The sequence below is a fragment of the Branchiostoma belcheri genome, unplaced genomic scaffold (assembly GCF_001625305.1).
Source record: "Branchiostoma belcheri isolate BF01 breed outbred unplaced genomic scaffold, Haploidv18h27 scaffold64, whole genome shotgun sequence".
NCBI lineage: Eukaryota > Metazoa > Chordata > Leptocardii > Amphioxiformes > Branchiostomatidae > Branchiostoma > Branchiostoma belcheri.
Window position 1 is genome coordinate 516,693 of NW_017804287.1, and position 19,708 is coordinate 536,400.

Consider the following 19,708-nt stretch of genomic DNA (forward strand, 5'->3'; position numbering starts at 1 on the left):
AAAAGTTATATAGAAATGCACAGTCCCTTGGCCATAAAGAAAAAAACAACTGTACACAATAACCCCATCAACCTTTGTTATCTTTTGATTCAACTTAATAATTGATACTAACCTCATATGGTAGATAATTGTGTATCACCACTGGTGAGTGAAGAGACAGGGTACCATAGGGAACACTGTTCATGTTCCTCAGGGCCAGCCTTCTTACAGGAGAGGCTTCCCATGTAACGTTGTAAAAAAACATGGCTGTCCCAGTCTCCTCTGGTCCACATGAGATAGTCTTTACACCTTTGTCACCGGCAACGTCAGGCCACTTCAGGGACTCCTTAGGAGCCACAAACCTAAACAAGAAGCATTTTTACGTACTTGGTAAGAGTTAAGAGACTAATCAAAGGACGTTGCATTACCGAGAAAGAAGCACTATTATTTCAGCACCATGGAAAGTGACAATGATCAGTGTGAATTTGTTGCTATACCTGGTACTGAACATATAGCAGCAGGAAATGGTAGTGCACATATTTCTACACATTTAAAACACTATTTGAGAGTATGTGATGATAATTTAAGTATAAATTTAATCTTTTTAGACCCTCATAAAACATTGTACAACTGCAAACTGAGGGATAGTCATAAAAATTGAGCTGTATTGTTATAGAAAAGGCTGTTTTAGATCTGTGTTGGCAGTTGGTTCTGCCACAGAATGCTTTCAAATTCCACAGAATAAAAATTGTACAACCACCTAGGACAGATGTGGCCACACAGTTTATCTAAAAACTGATCTTAATGCTTGGAGTCCACAGTTAACACTACACGCTGTCTTACTCTGTTCCTTCAGGCCTGATTTCCAGTGCAGCCTGGTAAGCAGCAAACAGAGGTACAGGACAGGTCTGTCCAGGGCTCACGGTACCAAGCAAGGCTCGCTTGTTGTCATCAGTCTCCTCCAGGCAACTATCCTCTACTTTAGGGAGGAGGGAAAGGTCACAGGTCATCACCATGGAAACCGGAAGCTGGTTGCTGACCTAGAAAAACAAAAAAAGGACAGTGCAACCTTAAGAAAACTAAACACACAAAAAAATTGAGATTTCAGACTTCTGGGAAGAGTTTTGGGTTTTTACAACCTTCATAACTTGCTAATAGCTTAAATGGGTGAAAAATTTGAACTAGTCAGAGTTGACATTAGAAGGGAGTCTCAGAGTGTTTGAACTGTACCTGTAATGGTGACCTGAGAGTGATCCTCCTCCTGCCATGGTTGATCTCCACATCACATACAACACTGTATGCTGTCTTCTGAAAACACAAACAACAACAAACTTTAAGGTATTCAACAAACATTACAGATGTGTAAAAGGATCAATCTACATATGGGAGAGATTTATCCATTTATTAATCATAAAATGACATAGTCATCATCATTCAAGTGCAGTAAACTCATGTCTGTCTGAAATCAGATGTGAAAGTTTAGTGAATTCAAAGTCAAATCTTATACTATATTAGTCTTGCTTGTTTGCTAGTCATTCGTACCTTACTGGGGGTCAGCTGGTGTATGAAGGAACCTGCACGTCTACAGGGAATCTGCAGAGGGTCAAATCCAGGAACCTACAAAACATAGGAAATAGAAAAATTCATAATTTACACCAAAAGTCTCCAGGCTCCTGGCCAAAAACTTCCGTGTGTCTGAATTTTTGTGGCCTTTGGTTAGGTAATTCCCCTAAATGTGCTCTAACTCAACTGTACAAGCATACAAACAAGTTTAAAATAAACCTCACTGTTAAATGCATGTCAGCACAAAGAAAGACATTAACATTTTTTTACAAAAGTAAATGGATAAAACTGAAATCAATTATAGCTAATAGCCTGACCTCAAGTTTGATGTGATCCTTGGTCTTAACAGGCTGGTTCTTCTGAAGACCGACATTGTAGACAAATGCACCCGACAGAAGCGCCAGGTTTCCAACATTGGCAAAGGCTGATGCGAGTTTGCTGCTACTGTGGTTTGGTTTCCTGTGAAATAAATTATTATAAAATAAGAAAAGCAATAATTGAAAAATCATGATGTTGATAACCAACAATCAGCACACAACAGAAGGTTGTTGTTAGAAGCTGTGCAGTAAGGAGAAGGTTGGGTGCTACCAAAAAGCAGGAGGAATGCAATGTTAGTGGGGAAAATATAATGCTGTAACAACTATAGCCAGTGCAATGCGGCATCACAACAGATTTCTGCCTTAGTGGGTATGTCTAAAGCTTGAAGATGAGCTTGAGTGGATGGACATCAAGATGAAGTGAAAGCATCAAAACCACCACAGTACAGTTTACTAGTCACAACATTTTGTTTCCGGAATTCCACACCATCCAGGACTTGTACAACCGGCTTCCTTATATCTAGACATGAGCAGAGCGATTCTGTTTAGAAGCTTTTTGGTACATTTGCCCAACTCTGCTCTCATAAGAATATCCTCCCAACTAATCAACTTCTGTGTCTGTGAATTAGGTTGCTTTCAGAGCCTTGGTACTTATACAAATTTAGATATCAAATATTCATTAAAGAAATACATTTATGACATAAATGTAGTTTCCAAAGGCATAATAATAACTTTCTTCATAATGTGCTAAATTATTTAGAAACATTTCATTATTCTTACTACTGGATACAAAGAAATTTTGATTACTACAGGCCCTGGGTTAGTTTTTCTTCCTAAAACAGTATCTTCCATGTTGTACAAGTCCTGTCAGACTACATCCCATGCTTACACTACACGAGTGCGGGGAGAGCCAAACGGCAGCAGCTGTCTATCACCAGGGGTTGCTAGGAAACCGTGGGATTCCATGGTGGAAGGCGTGGCTCGTGGGGGGTCGCTGGTAATGGGGAACGTTATGGAAAACATGCAATCAACAAAACAAAACAAACAACAAAACAGACAGCTACTGTGGGAAAGGCACCTGCTGGGTCATGCAAAACAAAAACATAAAATCTGACACTGTAACAGCATTTGTTTTTACTTTCTAATTGACGGCTTCAGTACAGATTGTACACTCAATATGTATTATTACACAATATTTATTACACAAAAAGATTTGTATTATCTCACATGATCTTAACTGTGACATGTAACTGTTAATAACATTATCAAGATGGTATCCTTTACATTCAGATGATTTACCTATTAATTACCTAACATAAGAGTCATCGTATACTAACTTTTATCCTGTCTAAACAAAGCCACTTGTCACTTACCTAGCCTTGAATGGGTTCTTAAAGCAGTCCACAGTGTCCTCCTCTTCTTCTGGTGTTTTCCTTTCCTCATGGACAATGGTGATAGTTTCATTTTTCACCTCTTCTATCTGAAAATGCAATACCAACAACTGAACTTCAAGTTTGTATAAGTTTGCCTGCACTGCTTTCTTAAGGAAGTTTGCCTGGACAACTAAATGTTGCATGTGTAGTCCCGTGGTTAGCGACCCTATTTTTGAACCAAGAGGTTGGGAGTTTGAATCCTTGCTGTTGTTGCAAACCCAACATACATGCTACTGAAAAGGGTCACAGTCCTTAGAACAGGACATTAAGCTGTGGTCCACTGTGTAATTATACTTGACGAAAAGAGTACAATGAAGAGTACAAAAGAGTACAATGAAGAGTCAATGAACTTGTAAGTACTGTACATAGTGTCTGTCTTGTCTACCATGACAAATGGGAGATTAGCTCTTCAGTCAGCTAAAACTGGATCTAGATCACTTTCCTTTCCTTAAATGCTAGATATGCTGAAAATATACACAAAGAAAAAAATATATATCTACTATAATTCCTACCTGCAAATCTGGATGAACATGAACAGTCAAGTGGAAGCCAAGCTTGTTCTCTATCTCCACAGATGGGAACTCTGGTTTCCCTGTCTTAAACGGCTTGGATGGCCCAGCTGAGAAGGCCTGCAGGGAAAAGAAAAATAAACTTGTACATGTAGACGTCCATTTTTAAATTTCCTTATTTGATGCATTCTATGGCTCTAATGAATTATTTTAATCATAAAAATTCTTATTTCTTATAAAAAACAATGGTGCAGATCCAATAGTAATAGAATATAGGTCTCATACAGATGTAAAATAGGTCTCACACTGGCGTTACCTCTGCAATGTCCTTGATGGCACCGATAGCTTCAGGAGTGAGTGTGACCTGCAGGAGGTCGGCAGAGTCCAGCACCAGGTATGTCGCCATCTTTACCTCCTCTTCATCTCTTGTGGGGGCATCAACTGTTGAAGAAGTTGGTTTCATATTAATTGGGTCCTGTTGCCTATCCAGAATGTGCCTCAGAGGCTAATCTATGTTTTTTTTTTTAATATGTAGGGACCATCCAGAACCATGCCAGATCCGAAGCCAAATCAATTCTGGAATGGAACTAGATTGGTACAGTTCTGGGTAAAATAGGTGCACGGTATCACTTGAAAATGATTATGAGATAATTTAATTAGATTAATTACACCTTACCTTCGTCAATGGATTTACTTGTGACTGACTCGTTGTCTGCTTCCTCTCCAGAGTCTGAGTCAGAAACTGGCGGAACAAATCTGAAAACACACAGTCACATATTAGCACAACAATGAAACTTGGTTGCAACAGACTTCTCTAACTTGGTTGCAACAGCCTTCTCTTAGAAGATTTTCATTGCTTAAAAGTTTCAACAAACCTTCAAATGGTGCACAATGCATGGATTCACATTAAGTCATAGTAAAAAATGGCTATAGGGTGCAGAATTTGTAATTTTTGCAACAAAATACACAATAATTACTTAAAAGCAAAGAAATGCTGAACCTTCCCAGCATGAACAACTTTTTCTGTACATAAAATATATGAATGCTAAAAATCCTACTTTGGAACAAGTTCCTTCCCACCGTCCTCTTCACCCTCTGACTCAGAGCTGCTGGAAAAGAGCAGGGCGTTTTCTATCGTATCCCAGAATCCCTCCTCTTCATCGTCCTCCCTCTGGTCTGCCTCAGACTTGTGGGCGGGGCCAGTCTCCATGGAAACGTGTTTGACAGGTTTAGCCACTCCCCTTCCACTATCCACCTGATCTGTGGAGGGATGTGCATGGAGATTATTTAACCAGGGAGGTTGTCCTTGATTTAACCAGAATCAAATCAGAATGGAGAAAATCTAAGAGTGAATTGACCAAATGGAGGTAAGTGAAGATCTGGCAAATTTCTTGAAAAACAAAAACAAAATAAGAACAAATTGGTGAAACAAATTATATGAGATATATTATATTATCACTATACTACATGATTGTATATTCTTGACAAACACTGTTTATTTTTTTGATCACACTAACAGCTCTCAGACTGGTTTGGAAATGTGACCTTAGCTTGGCATAACACATATTTCGAAAAAAGTCTACCTTACCTCTGTTCAAACTTCTCTGTCGTCTTGCGAGCAAACTTGTACGGTCTCCAAAACTGTCAGTGTCATCAGGACTTGTCTCTGACTCATCGCTGTCATCTCGGTACATGGCCGTTCTCACCACTGTGTCGACAGGCTTCATGTTGCCGAAGTCTTCACAGTCGTACATGGTCGGGCACAGATGCCTACTGGGGGCATTCACCATCTAAATAACAGACAAGGATGGCATCTACTTTAAAGCCTAAACACCCAGACTTTTAATTTGTTAATTAGTAATCTAATTAAAGAATGTAACATCCTTATACACTATCATTTGCCTTTATTGCATTGTAAATGAGGATCTTGATAAGGCACATTTGAACCAAGGGCCCAAAGCCAGTGAGAGTGCCATGATTAGATTCAAGTGAATTTTGTTGCTTTTATTGTATGTTACACTCTAAATCAAGCCTTCAAAGGGTACTTTATAGAATTATGGTTTAAAAAAATGTTCATCTTTTGGTAAAACACTGCCACTTTGTGGCTACGGTACATATGCATACATCTGTAGCTCATAGTTCATTTTATTCAATCTGACATGCAAAAGGACTTTGCAGTAAAATGAAAATTATGAAACAACAAGTATTAATGATTCCCAGACCTTGAAACAGATATCCCATGGTCTGTATGTGCCGTTCTTCTCCATGATGGGTTCTATGAGAGGTTCCCACACTCCCAGCTTCTCATTGTGGAACGTCGCCTCCAGGTGGACATCTGCCTTCATACGCATCTGATCACAGGAAGGAACATTTAGGATGATTACCAATAGTCAATATAATGATTATTGACAAAGAAACTCGACATTGACATAGAATACAGCTGGGAGGACCTTGCCAATGGCCAAACCAGCTGGAGGTTCACACTGTCCAGACAGCTGAAATTACAAGAAGTTAGACTGATGTACTGTGCAAGAAGAGAAGCGGATCCAGAGAAATGAGCTTTACGACAACCATAAGTCAGCTTACAAATGTGCAATATGTGGTAGAGATTGTCATTTTCGTATAGGACTGTTCAGGCATAGCCGAAGCTGTAGGGCTGTTAACACTCACTCACTCACTCACTGTCCGGTTTATCGTCTGTTGTTCCCCGTCTTCCGAGGGTTAGACGTGCTTGCACAATACATCTGGGGCTTGATGGCAGCACGCCACTTTTAACAATTAGGTTAAACTTTTCATTATGGTCAATACTGACAGAAGGAGGCTATATAGACTGAGACATATAAACGAAGAAACAAAGATTGTTACAATCATTAAAGCTGCAATTTTTCTTTGCAAGGTAACATGTAATACACATTGTTGCTACTTTAACAAAATCTTTCCAGTACCCACCTGCGAAGACCAATCAGACATAATAGCTTCAACCCCACTCTTGACACACAGTGACGGCATGTACGTTTCACCAACTTCCAGCTCCAAAACAAACAGAATGCTGTCCATGTCGATCACAAAGGTCTGCGGAGGTGTCTTGTTCTTCACTGCAGCGCCATGCCCACCTTCCGTTTTCCTCTTTTTCCTGAACTTGCTCGGCAAGATAGCTTTGGGGCTCCAGAGATCGGTCAGCGGCTCCTTCTTCATTGGTTCGTCTGTCTCGGTCAGGACCTGGCCGGAGTTCCAGGAGCGCAGGACCGCCATCACGATGTGGAGTACAGTCGGCGAGATGTGCACGTTCACGTCTTCAAATTCAGCCAACAGCTTCTCCGCCTTGTTGTGAGGGAAAACCGTCCGTTCGAACTTGATGTTACACGGTCTGAGGACGCTGCAGCTTCCCTCAGGCACGATCAGAGCTGAGTACAGAGAGGAGAAGACTTCCAGTTGGTTCACTCCTGCACTGAAACTGTCCTGGAGAGAGTTCCTCTCGTAGCTGAAGTCTATCTCAGTTCTAAGTACCAGGATGCGGCTTTCCTTGCTGGATGGGTAGGCAAACAGCACGATCTCTGGTTTGGAGAGCCGACCGACTGCCTTGAAAGTTCTCCCTGGCTGTGTGCTCTGAGATGTTGGGGTGGGAGGGGGAGAGGCCACGGGAGGGGAGGATTCATCTTCTGTTGGGTTGGTTCTGTGGAAATGACAGTGTGCAACATGTGGTACTTTCAATTAACCATATAAAGGACACTGACAGAAGCATAGAATGCAAAATGGATTTGCTAGGGAACCCACATGAACAAAAAGCTTTTAATTATTATTAGTACTAAGAAATCTGATAGATAAACTATGATTAAGAGCACAAGTAACAATACGAAGACATGGGCAAGAAAGCACAATTAAGTCTAGGGGCTTGTCTGAGTGGCATAAAAGACAACAATTCCACACAAAACAAAGATACTACTCCCTCAGTCAGTAACTGACAAATGCTCATGACATACTTACCTTTTTCTGTTATCATCTTCTTGACTGCTGTTACCAACTGTGAAAAACTCTGCCACAGCAAGCAGGTAAGGGATGCACAAGTTGATCCGAAGTCCCTCCATGCTAAGATCAATGTCCTGGCTGTCTTTGTCCTGTTTGTAAGTCATTTTAACCAGTGGTTTGTGCAAGGTCAGAGCTGATGCAGCATCCACCACATCCAACGTTGTCAGTACAACAGGCGGTATGTTCCCGTTTGCCTTGTCTGCTGCACTGTCATTTTCCGACTGCATTTGTCCGCTGGTATCGTTGGACGTGCCCTGCTTGTTGTAATGGTAGATCATCTTTTTAACAGCGAGAGGAGACTTGGGTCTGATATCATCCAGCATCACCATCTGAAGAAGGAAACATGCTTCTATTGTGTTGTTGTCTCTAGTCTCGACGTCTACGGAAATCCCATGAAGCTGAAAGTGCGAGAAGCCGTCCTGGTCCAAAGAGTAGAATATGGACTCAGTGTTGTTGGTCTTGTACAGAATGAGGTCCATGCCATCCATGTCAAAGTTCAAGGTTAGTTTGGTCCTGATGATGGGACTTCGGGCTGTCTCAGTTGGAACTTCTTGAGTGCCTGACTGCTGTGGATTATCATTGTTACCTTCAGGGTCCTCTTCCTCCTGTTGCTGTTCTGGGGTGTCCACCTCAACAACGCCTGTCAAGAATATTCAAAAACCAATCAGCAAAACACGGGGATATTCTAGCCTGAGAGTTTCAATTCAAAAAAAAATTCTGACATGCAGTATTGTTTCTCACAACTATGGCAGATTGCTTGAGATTTAAAACACTGTTGATCTTTCTCAACATTGGATATACTTTAAGATTAGCAATATTGTGGCAATACAAGCACTAAACAGTAAGTTTCAATGTCAAAGGCATACAGTTATACAATGAACTAACATCATGGCAGTTTTAACACAAATATAGCAGTTACCTTCGTTATCTTGCTCTCCTGACAGGATGGCAAAGATTGTTTTTAGGTCTGGTTGTCCAAGGTGTATCTGTAGGGTGAAAAGCAATGATCCTGATTATCACCTATTCTGTAAACTTAAAGGAAACTCATGTAGAGCCTTATGTTTCAACTATGCTGCATTAAGTACAATAAGTAGATTGTGATGTCTTGGAAAGAAGTGAAGGAAATAACACAGCATATGTAAATGCAGTACCTTGAAGTTCTCCAGTTTCCCTGAAATGCTGATCTGCGGCAGACCAGGGTTCCCCACCCGGAGTTGTCGGCAGACCTCCACATGGAGACCAACCGGCTCCAGTAACAGTCGCTGGGCACTCAGAGCCTGCTGGTCTCCAAATTTGGCTCTGAAACAGGAACAAGAAATCACAATGGTGTCTCCTGCATGCATGACAGGGAAAATGGAGAAGATGCTGGTTATCGCAAACCTGTAGACAGTCTCAACATATCTGGATTATGATTATAGAATATGATTAATCCATTGCTGTTCAATGTAGATGGTCTAATGGACCTCGTGCAATTCAAAGTATTAAATTCATGCTTTTCAGTTGAGTGAATCAGATCATTTCAGCTCCTCTGTGAGAAAAATCAGCCATACTGTCTTCACCCAAAAACAAGAGAAAAATTAGTCTAATTGATAATTCCTTTAATTTCCAGGAACAAGTTAAGAAACTGTTTGGCATTCTGAAACAACATTGCATGTGATCATAGGCCTGTAATACAAGACAAGTTTAGTTCAATACAAGAGAAACCTTTGCTTATACCTGTATTCTGTAAAACTAACACAGCAACTGTGTTTTCAGCACCAAGGCCAGGTTGACACCTACCTTGACACCTGCATAGAGCTCAGGTTGACAATGATTTTGTCCACAGGCACTTTCCCTTCCTGGACAAAGCTGTTCCTGATGCTGAGGTCACCCAGTCTGGCGAGTAAGGTGTCAGGAGAGGTGGATGTTTCTGGTAAGATGACCACAGGTGCCTGGACATCGATGTGAAGTCCCACACGATGACCCCTATCCTCAACGTCTTTGACCTTTTGGATGAAAAGTTGTAAATCATTGGAAGGGTAGTCTGTAGCAATTTGTATCACAAAGCATTTCAGGTAGAGTCTGCCAACAAGTTTTGGGCAATTGGTACCAAGGAAAAAATGTGCAAGGACCAACTGCCAAATACACTTATTCAAGCCTCAGAGTTTGATTAAATTTTTTACATTCTTTAAAATAACTTTGAAAAAATTACTTATCACCAGCATTCTTGAATTATTATATCATTTAATCAGACAATTTGAAGATTGAAGCAATTATGGCAGTAGATACAGGGCTGATCACCAAGCAACCATCACCTCAAGTCTGTAAAAGCATTCTTGTTTGTCTTATCATCAGCATTCAGCTAATTAAACAATACCAGGAGACAATTATGGAGGTCACATAAAGGGCTGATCACCAAGCAACCATCACCGTAAATCTGTGCATTTTGAAAGTGTTGTTGTTTGTCTTACGGTGTCGTCGCTGGAGGGTGTGACTACCCCCAAGGTCGTGCCCATCTCCTCAGCCTGAGGTCGTCACAAGGTCGTACAAAATGTACACACAGATATCACAGAAGGCATGAATGGGAGGCAAGCATGGAACACTATCAGCATGATACATGAGATATATCAAAAATCAAAGCCAGCAATAATTTTTTTTCTCATGTATTTAAGGTACAGGCTACAAAATGAACTTTGAACATAGTGGAACTCACATTCTTTTTTTACTTCAACATTGAACTCATTCATTTTGCAGTTGTTTTATTTTACTGTATGAGGGAAAATGTCATTTTCATTGTGTTCTGAATCTTTGTTTGAAACAAAACAGTAGTAGAGTATTTATACATTGAAAACACATAAATATTCATTTTGTGGTATCATGAATTTGTGGTGAAGAGGTCACACGAAAGATGAAATCATAACCAAATTTTCAAGATTATATGGATCGTCAATCGTTTTTTATGGCCAGCCTTTCCTTTTTAGGGCAAATTAGTGACCTTCAACAAACTGAACACAATCTGAAATTTGTTACCAACCAATGACAAAATTTGATGGAATACATGTGGCACTACATGGAAAACTGTGCTCCGTGATAAATAAAGGCAGATAGAATTGGAACAGAAGATTGACTTCCATGGAAAACTGCATCAGCATCTGTCTTTCATTGAGTCTCCAATATTCTGAATAAACTCAGTGGTATTTATAAATAATAGATTCTGTTATTTGCATTAGCACAAAGTAACATACTCCTTCCTATAAGAATGTCGGTAAGTTGTTTTCAGAGTACTGTTGACATATTCATAGAGCCAGCAACTTGTTGAGAAAGTCTTGTAGGTACATGCATGCATTGATAACACAGTTAATAGAATAACAAACTCCTACCTGTTGCTGAAGGATTGTCTGTGCAGTGTCAACAGCCTGAGTGGCAACAGCTGGTGCACTGAAGGGACTGAAGAAATTCTGGGGGAAAATTAAACAGAGTTCTACATGAAGCTGCTCTAAAATCAGAAAAGCTGACAACTCTAGAAAAAAATGAGTGTCTTTGTTCAACTTACAGTGACATTGTTGACAAACTTGGGCAGATAGACCAGCTGCAGCCTCCCCAGCCTGAGTTTACAGTGATAGTCCAGGGCTCCTACAGCAGGGGCAGCCTCAGCAGCCTGGTCATAGGCTACAAACTGTGAAGTAATGAAACAAGATTTTAGACTATTTAGAGTTCTAACAATGAAATTATAACGAGGATATTTTTTAAAAGACTAGCTGAATGTAAAAAAAAAGACTAGTTCAATGATTATAAACTACAGTCATGTATTAGTGAGTTGAGAACAGAATTAATCCATTTTTCCATCTGTTCAGTAATCATTAATAACATAGAAAAAAATTTGAGTAAAGCAGACCGACCTTTAAGCTGAACACATCCTCATCCTCAATGCATAAGATCTGTGAAGGAGACAAAATATTGTGATCGTTATATGCCATGGACAAAAAGTATTATGCATGTTATTAGAAATAATTTTATAGGACAATAAAGCATTTTTTGTACCAAACTTCGCATAATCTGCTATCTGTGAAGGAGACAAAATACATGTATTGTGATCTTCATATGCCATGGACAAAAAGTATTATGCATGTTATTAGAAATGATTTTATAGGACAATAAAGCATTTTTTGTACCAAACTTTGCATAAACTGCTTTTTGACTGATGCAAAGAGTACAATTCCCATGAAACAGTACTTACCCTGGGATATAAGGTACTCTGAGCACTATCCTGCACCAAAAGGTCCTCCAGTCTATAGGAAATTTGAAAAATTAAAATGTTTGCTCTTTTGTATTGTATCCATCAAAACAGAAAATCTGATAATTTGAATAATATAGATAGTTAATATTAATCTATTACAAGTCTCAACATGACTCACCTGGCCCGGACTATAGTTCTTCTTCTCATCTGGATGATGTTTGACTCTAGTCCTGAAAGAGAGAACAGTTATTACAATATAGTAAAAATAAGAACTAGCTAACCTATATCTAATAGTCACTGTACATGTGCCTTTGATAGTTACTCTATATGCTAGGTTGAAGTACAATCATTATAGTTATCACACAGATGCCTAGCTAACCCACATCTAGCAGTGGTACCTTTAATGTTAATCTACATTTTGTATGCTAGGTTGTAAGCCAGTTGTATCTAGCAGAGGTACTCTTGCTGTTAATATGCTCTTTACCATTATAGTTAACATACAGATAACTATCCTGGTCTTACAGTCTAGCCAACCCAAATCTAAGTCACATATTTTGTACAGTCATACCTTTGATGTTGATCTGTGCCAGTGTGTGGTAGCTGTCACACAGCAGAATACCCAGGTTGCCCAGTCTAGCTGCTACATTCATCCTCACAATATTTGTAGGTAGCATTACAGTTGATGAATCCTCTGAAGGAAAAATTCATCAACAATACTATGTTTGACATTGAAATAAGTCTAAGATTTTAAAACAATGCCACGATGCGTTGCCTATTGAATATCTATTATTAAAAGAAGTTTAACTTAACAATCAAGTATATTATGTATTTGCAATGCTTTGTAATTAAACAAAAGTTATATTTCAAATGCAATGTTTGATTAGTATGTTAACTTTTCAATTTTCCAATCTACCTTTGGCAGTTTCTGTTTCTCCTTCTACAACAGTTGTTTTTGTTTTGGTGCTCAATTCTCCTTCCTCTTCTTCTCCTGTCTTCATTTTATCCTCCTTTTCTTTACCTTCCTTTGTCCCAGATGAGAGGCTAATTAAAACAAAACATAGAGATTCTTAATGGCAAACCACAAAAGACCAAAGGAACATGGCCCAATATCATCTATAAAATCAAAGGTGTTATAAAAAAAAAAGTACAGAAAAGTACCTATATAGCTATTAACTAGAAAAATTTATTTTTTGCTGCAGTAATCAATTTCATAATTTAAAACATAAGTTATCAAATTCTTTTAATTACCTTTGCTTTGTGTTCTGAAATGATCTGATAAGAAAATGCTGACACATATAAACTTGTCTATTACAAGGCAAACAGAGACACACAAATAGATAGACAAGCCAAAAATCATGTATTTCACACTCTTGGGCAATAAGGCACCTTGTAAGAAACTTGTTGGAGAAGTCCTTGAGGTCCAGGAAGCTCTCCTTGTGCATGACAACAGTCAGAGTAGAGAACTCCACCTCTACAGACTGTTCTGTAGAACCAAACCTGGACCTGAACTCTGGGCAGCTCGGATCAACCTGGGGATGGAAAGATTAACCAGTAAGATATTGACATTATTGATCAGAACCATTGCAAGGCTGAAATTAGGCATGGTTTACATGAAATATTTACTGCTTATCAAACTGCTGCTTCCCATATTCCTAGAGTTTCCTAGTTAGCCAACAGATACCTTCTTTTTTACTTAAAATTTTAGTGCTACCCCCCCTTTCAATCTATCATGCAAGGGTAAAATAATGATTATGTACTCACCTTTCTGTACAGCATGTTGATGAGCTTCTTATTGGACACTGAGCTGAGTAGATGGGTGTACTGGCCCTTCTTACCTGTGGGAAGGAAATTTTAAAGTAACTATACACTACATGTACACATTCAATATCATAATCATTTCCCAAAAGACAACTCATTATTAAAGTTGTTGACATTCTTTCCATCTAGTATTCTTTCCGTCCAGTATATGTTTTCATTGTGCAATATGTCTGTTTTTAATATTTGAACCCTGTAAGACTTAGTATAACAAAATAACCAAAATCTTTATTCAGAGACAATATTCAGAGACATTATATAGAGCCAAAACGTGTACAAACAAAATAGCCCCACCCTTGTGTAACTTGTCCACCAGTTGTAACTCTGTGAGCCCAGCCTGTACAGACAGACCATAGGTAGTCATAGCCAGCTCAGTACACATGCCGTCCAGTCTCAGCATCAGGTATGGCTCCTCTACCGTGTCTTTAGCTTTGGACACAGAGATGACCACCTCACGGACGGTCAGCTTGACCAGTGAGTTCACCAGGTTGGTCTCAGAAGTGGTGTCATCAATGCTTGGCTCATTCAAAGACTTTGATCTGTAAGTAACAATGTAAATATTAAACAATTTTCTGTAAGCATATTATCATATGATTATGTTGTAGCCAAATCCTTACAGGTGAAATCTTGCCTCATATACAATGTACTAGATACATGTTAATCCTTTTCAAACTTTATAGTGCTGAAACTTGATCTTTGGGTTTTGAACTTGATGATTTTCTATACGTTGGACTCAAAGATATGGTCTAAAATTAGTTTTTTTATTGTAAGAATGCAACAAACCTACCTGGACCATATACTCAGGTCCTCGTCTGAATGCTCCGATGCAGAGAAAAACTTCTCTGGTGCTGATCCTAGGCAATTAGTTGCGACAAAAAATGGAAATGTTAAACAGACATCATAATACCATACACATTTTAATTATGAATAATCTTAAAAGTTTCTTTGTGATGTATTTTTGGTACTTTTTCATACCTTTTTTTTTGTAAAAATAACAATGGTGTTGTCATATTCTACCAAAATCATATCCTTTGTTTCATTTCTCCGAGATACAGACAAGTGAGGAATAAAACAGTATACCTTCCTGAATGGGTGGTTGAGGTGCAGTTCCAACCTCTTCAGCTTCCACACTTTCCTCTGTCACCAGAACAACCTTCTCCTTGTCTACTGGTGCTTGGTTCAAGGCCCGTCTAACAGCTCGTAGTTGCTTCACTGTCTCATCACTCACTACCTCACGATAGTCCTAGAGATTATCAACAGAGCAACAGAAAATCAATGGATATAATAATGATTCAATATGATAGTTAAATAAACTCTCAAAAAAAATTTGTCTTAGAGAAATAAAGTCTTAAATATATTTATTTACCAATAGGTAAAATGTAGCCATGGAGCTACAATGCACAACACTTACTATGAAACATGTACTAAGCTAGCAATTTGCAGTTCTATAACAAACTGATAGGTGGCCTCACCATCGCAGGCATACTGCTGGGGATATCAGTGGAATCAACTTCATCCACACTAAGTTCTGACTCTGCCAGTGATGGGAAGGAATTCAGGAACTGGAAAAAACAATGACAAGTTAAAATGTATGTAAGATGTATGACAACATTTTCTGTCAGAAAACCAAACCTTCCTATATATGAATGTCTTCAATTTTCTGAGACATAAACCTGTGAGAGATAAAACATTAGAGAATGGACAGGGCCCAGCCCGAGTGGGACCCTCCTGATATAGCAGAAAATAGAGAAGGACACAATGGCCTTACCTGGAGCAAAGCAAAGATGTTGGTCTCTGAGATGTTCAGCTTCAAAGATGGCAGCAGGGCTTCCATTTTGTGCCTTGAGAAGAAATGATGCAGCGTTAACATCATTTCAACATGATATCAGTGATCATATCACACAAAGAAAGAACAGACATGCATACCACATATTAATTACAGAGTTGTACAGAGAAGACCTCATACCTTGGCTGTGCCCTGTACTGTGGGTTGATACTGTTGTACAGGGAGAGTTGGAGTCCCATCTTGGGAAGTATGTGATGTGGAGAGTCTTCTTCCTGCCGAGCCTCTTCTATATCAACACCTGTTTGAAGTTATTATATAATAATTAAGTTATATTATTATATAATAATAAAGTTATAATAATACAAACAGCTGCAGTTCAGTTGGAAGGTGCTAGGGGCACCAAAATCTAATGTCATACACTTTTCTTTGGCTAAGACATGGTTACTATCATGCTGAAATAAAAGTATCACACTCTATATACTAGCTATTTTAATTGAGTTACTGTCAGTAGTAAAAATATGAGTGAATGTGTAAACTATGCTTTAAAGCTTTAAAACACTTGGACAATTGGCAAACCTACCTGGCTGTAGGAACAGGAGTTGAATGTTGCTGATGTCAATGTTGAAGCGGTCATACAGGCGTTGAACCAGTTCACTCATGGTCGCACCCTGTATAAACCACAAGGTTTGTTGTTTTTCAGATACTCCACAAACATGATGCAGTATTGTTATAATGTATCATATTATGCAGTTATGGCAGGATTTATTTTTTAAAGAATACACTGACCTGCAGTACCACATCATCTGGCTGGAGGTCGCTGTTGATCTGTAGGCTGCCAAGATCAGCCATCAACAGACGACTGTTACTGCATCAAAAGAATAACAAAAAAAAAATTTCGAAAATGTTGTTGATAATAAATCTATATAATTTCATATATTTTACAATGACTGTGAAAGAGTGCTGACTTGCTAATCTCGCAAAAAATGAAAACATTAATAAGTAAGAAAGAATATCACTTAGTGTCCTTGAGCTGGTGATTGATTGATTGATTGATTGATTGATTGATTGATTGATTGATTGATTGATTGATTGATTGATTGATTCTTCCAGCCATACCTTGAGAAGCTTCCACCCTCAGGAATGATGATGTAGGGTGCCTTCAGGTTGATATTTACATTCAGGGTCTGTGGGGCAAAGAAATATTAACTTTAAACTTTTGAAAACTGAAAGATTACAGACTTTTCATTTTCAGTCAACTTAGCATAATTGAATTTGACAGATATCAGATCTATATAATTATGCAAAAATAGACATCATTGCTATTATACATTTCTATCAAAACCTCTGAGTCAATATAAACAATCTAAGAAGCAAGAATGTGTCAGCAAATAAGCCAAAATGAGTTTTCAAACACAATTCATTAAGAGAATATTAGAGACATTTCAAACTTCAAACACAGGAATGGTAGCTGTTCTTACCTTGTGTTTTTCGATGGCATGTTGAACACTGAGGCGACCAACTTTAGCCAGCTTGGCAAGCTGTCTGTTGGCTGCATTCTTCAACCTGGAAAGATGAAAAAACAAGTCCATCATATCCTTTACAAAATTACTGTCCTGTCCTTAGTGCTGAAACGTTAGAGATGCTAAACTGTGACTTCACTCATACTTTATTTGTTTACAATTAAGAAGAGAGGCACAGAAATACAAGAACCTTGAGTTATGTATGGTCTAGTTCTACAGAATTTTCTACATTGTCGAGGATAGACAATTTTTACAAAATTGATACCAACATAGCAGAATCATTCAGAACCTACTCTTCAAAACTGCTGCTGGACATGGAGAAGAAATGTACAGTTTCTGCAACTGTCACCTGTAAGGGCAAAATACAATAGAAAATATTAACTCAATATCATGTTGATGCTATGATGCTAATGAAGGAAAAGACCATTTGTCCTTCTTCAATACATCAATCAAGTAATCATTAAGCAATCATTAGCATAGATAAGGCACTTACATATCTTAAATACATGGCATACTTCTTCTACATGTATGCATCCTGTATTTAAAGTACAATCTGAAAGTAGACAAAAAGCTTAGAAATTCAAAAATGTTGCTTACAGCATCATATAGTATCTTGACTGGTTGCACGGCGACTCTGAGTGCAGAGTCAGCCGTGGTGTAGAGGGGGTTCATCTCGACTTCGGCACTAAACAGCTTCTCATCTGGACCTACCAGCAAATGGAACAAGAGTTACTGATATGTCATTTAGTACATAATCATATTTCCTCTACATGTAGCAAGGAAAATGTTACTGTAAAGCAACTATCCCTACAAGCCCAGAAAGAACCACCACCTAGAAAATGAAATTTTTGTAATTTTTGCAATTTTTGAGAACAATCCACCTGCATAGCCCCCTTCCCGCTTTTAAACGAAGTAAAATTAATATGACCTGATAAATGGCTCCACCCCTGAGGCATCACCAAAAATAAGCCTAGAACATTATCAAAGGAGTGTCTATGCCTAGAAAAGCTGCAATGGCAGTTAGAAAGGTCGAGAGTTCAGCTTTGCTGCATCTTCCCCCGGAAAGTTTCACCACCTACGTGTGTCAGAGACTCAGTATACTCAAAGTCTGGATAGTGAGAGTGAGATTCACCATATAGAGTACTAGGCAAAGCAACCTTGTCCTCCGGCCATAATTTATATCACCAAAGATTGCTAGTTACGGGGTACGTGTATACCCAGTTCTTTGGGCTTCCACATCTGTACAACACTCGCTTCTCGCAAGTACTGAATGAGATCTTCTTCCTTCATGTCTGCAAAATGAACGTGCTTCTGCTCTTTGTCATGGGGAGCTTCAGCTTAAAACAGAGTAGTAGTACAAAAATGTAGTAATTCAGAAGGGTTTAGTTGACGCTAATTCATTACAAGCTTGTAGGGAATAGAAGGTGATGAAACAATTAATATCTAATATCTTTCATCAGTAATTCAAGTGCTGTAAACATAATAATCTCTCCAGTACACACTTGATATGAAATGGTTATGATAAAATCACAATGAGAATAATTTTAAAAAATGTTAACAGCAAACATTGTTTTGATTTCCCCAGAAATGTTGATGGCATTGTGGTTACATTGTGCATCTTTTATCTTCTGCTGCTTTTTTTACTACTGGAATAAGAAAGTTAGGAAATACCTTTGTATGCTATGTCAGGTTTGACGATGACAGTGGCACTATTGTCATCCTGTTTCACACCTTCTGCTATCAGGTTTTCTGTCGACAGGCTGAATCTGAAAAATAGAAAAAAAGATTCAAGACACCCATCTCTCACCCTGATTCATTTAGGTCAATGTCTTGTAAGCAGTCTTGTTAATAACACTCTCCAGACACAATAAAACCCTGTTTTTGGCTGTGTCCTTACAAGCTAGCTCCAAAAAAGAGTTGTATATTTCATACTATCACTTCAAATGACTTAAACTGACATTTATTCCTTTTCAGTACCAAAATCTTCAAAAAACCATTCTGAGTCCTTTTAGGTGACATTCTACACTTAGTCTTGTGTTTCTCCCCAATTCTTAATGTGTGATGACATCGACAGGACCATTGAAGATTGAGTCTTACCTAAATGCTTTAGCTGAAGGCCTCTGTTCAAACATGGCAAACACCTCCTCCAGTTTGGAATTCACAAGATCCATCCTAAAACAACAAATGAACAAGCAACAACTTCAGAATCTTTCTTTATACCTTCCTTTACCAGTTACAGTGTTAACAATAGATTGTTTCAAAAACAGTTGCCATCAAAATGCATGGTATCTCTTAAACATTGATTGGTGGAAGTCTTTACGTCACATATATTTGTCATTGAGCACAGGTGGTATATCTTACCCATGGTTCCTGAGTTTAAAACAGCAGCTCTTTAAGGAGAAGTTGAAGCGATTTTCAACATACTGGAGAAGAAAGAAAGGAATATTAATGTTAAAAGTAACAATACTGTAATTCCAATGAATCAAAACTAATGTCCCATAATTGTTATAAATCATTTTGAAACTAACTTGAATGTAAAATTTC

General features: G+C 38.5%; 1 protein-coding gene across 1 annotated transcript in view; it reads right to left on the bottom strand.

Annotated features, from left to right (window-relative positions):
• Window positions 1-19,708, bottom strand: part of LOC109483424 (vacuolar protein sorting-associated protein 13A-like) — a 44,720-nt gene that overhangs the window by 15,615 nt on the left and 9,397 nt on the right. The window contains exons 16-53 of the mRNA XM_019786437.1: window positions 19,526-19,587; window positions 19,262-19,336; window positions 18,836-18,930; window positions 17,762-17,871; window positions 17,458-17,513; window positions 17,123-17,207; window positions 16,761-16,828; window positions 16,431-16,509; window positions 16,225-16,312; window positions 15,825-15,942; window positions 15,627-15,699; window positions 15,331-15,420; window positions 14,939-15,101; window positions 14,659-14,670; window positions 12,957-13,055; window positions 12,612-12,734; window positions 12,222-12,273; window positions 12,044-12,095; window positions 11,706-11,744; window positions 11,360-11,482; window positions 11,187-11,264; window positions 9,607-9,812; window positions 8,979-9,126; window positions 8,747-8,813; window positions 7,786-8,467; window positions 6,751-7,474; window positions 6,024-6,152; window positions 5,390-5,591; window positions 4,860-5,061; window positions 4,478-4,557; window positions 4,118-4,242; window positions 3,805-3,921; window positions 3,233-3,339; window positions 1,860-2,001; window positions 1,522-1,596; window positions 1,210-1,287; window positions 823-1,019; window positions 113-341 (exon numbers count right to left, since the gene is read on the bottom strand). Coding sequence (XP_019641996.1) covers window positions 113-341; window positions 823-1,019; window positions 1,210-1,287; window positions 1,522-1,596; window positions 1,860-2,001; window positions 3,233-3,339; window positions 3,805-3,921; window positions 4,118-4,242; window positions 4,478-4,557; window positions 4,860-5,061; window positions 5,390-5,591; window positions 6,024-6,152; window positions 6,751-7,474; window positions 7,786-8,467; window positions 8,747-8,813; window positions 8,979-9,126; window positions 9,607-9,812; window positions 11,187-11,264; window positions 11,360-11,482; window positions 11,706-11,744; window positions 12,044-12,095; window positions 12,222-12,273; window positions 12,612-12,734; window positions 12,957-13,055; window positions 14,659-14,670; window positions 14,939-15,101; window positions 15,331-15,420; window positions 15,627-15,699; window positions 15,825-15,942; window positions 16,225-16,312; window positions 16,431-16,509; window positions 16,761-16,828; window positions 17,123-17,207; window positions 17,458-17,513; window positions 17,762-17,871; window positions 18,836-18,930; window positions 19,262-19,336; window positions 19,526-19,587 — 5,250 coding nt within the window. The remainder of the gene's footprint in view (window positions 1-112; window positions 342-822; window positions 1,020-1,209; window positions 1,288-1,521; window positions 1,597-1,859; window positions 2,002-3,232; window positions 3,340-3,804; window positions 3,922-4,117; window positions 4,243-4,477; window positions 4,558-4,859; window positions 5,062-5,389; window positions 5,592-6,023; window positions 6,153-6,750; window positions 7,475-7,785; window positions 8,468-8,746; window positions 8,814-8,978; window positions 9,127-9,606; window positions 9,813-11,186; window positions 11,265-11,359; window positions 11,483-11,705; window positions 11,745-12,043; window positions 12,096-12,221; window positions 12,274-12,611; window positions 12,735-12,956; window positions 13,056-14,658; window positions 14,671-14,938; window positions 15,102-15,330; window positions 15,421-15,626; window positions 15,700-15,824; window positions 15,943-16,224; window positions 16,313-16,430; window positions 16,510-16,760; window positions 16,829-17,122; window positions 17,208-17,457; window positions 17,514-17,761; window positions 17,872-18,835; window positions 18,931-19,261; window positions 19,337-19,525; window positions 19,588-19,708) is intronic.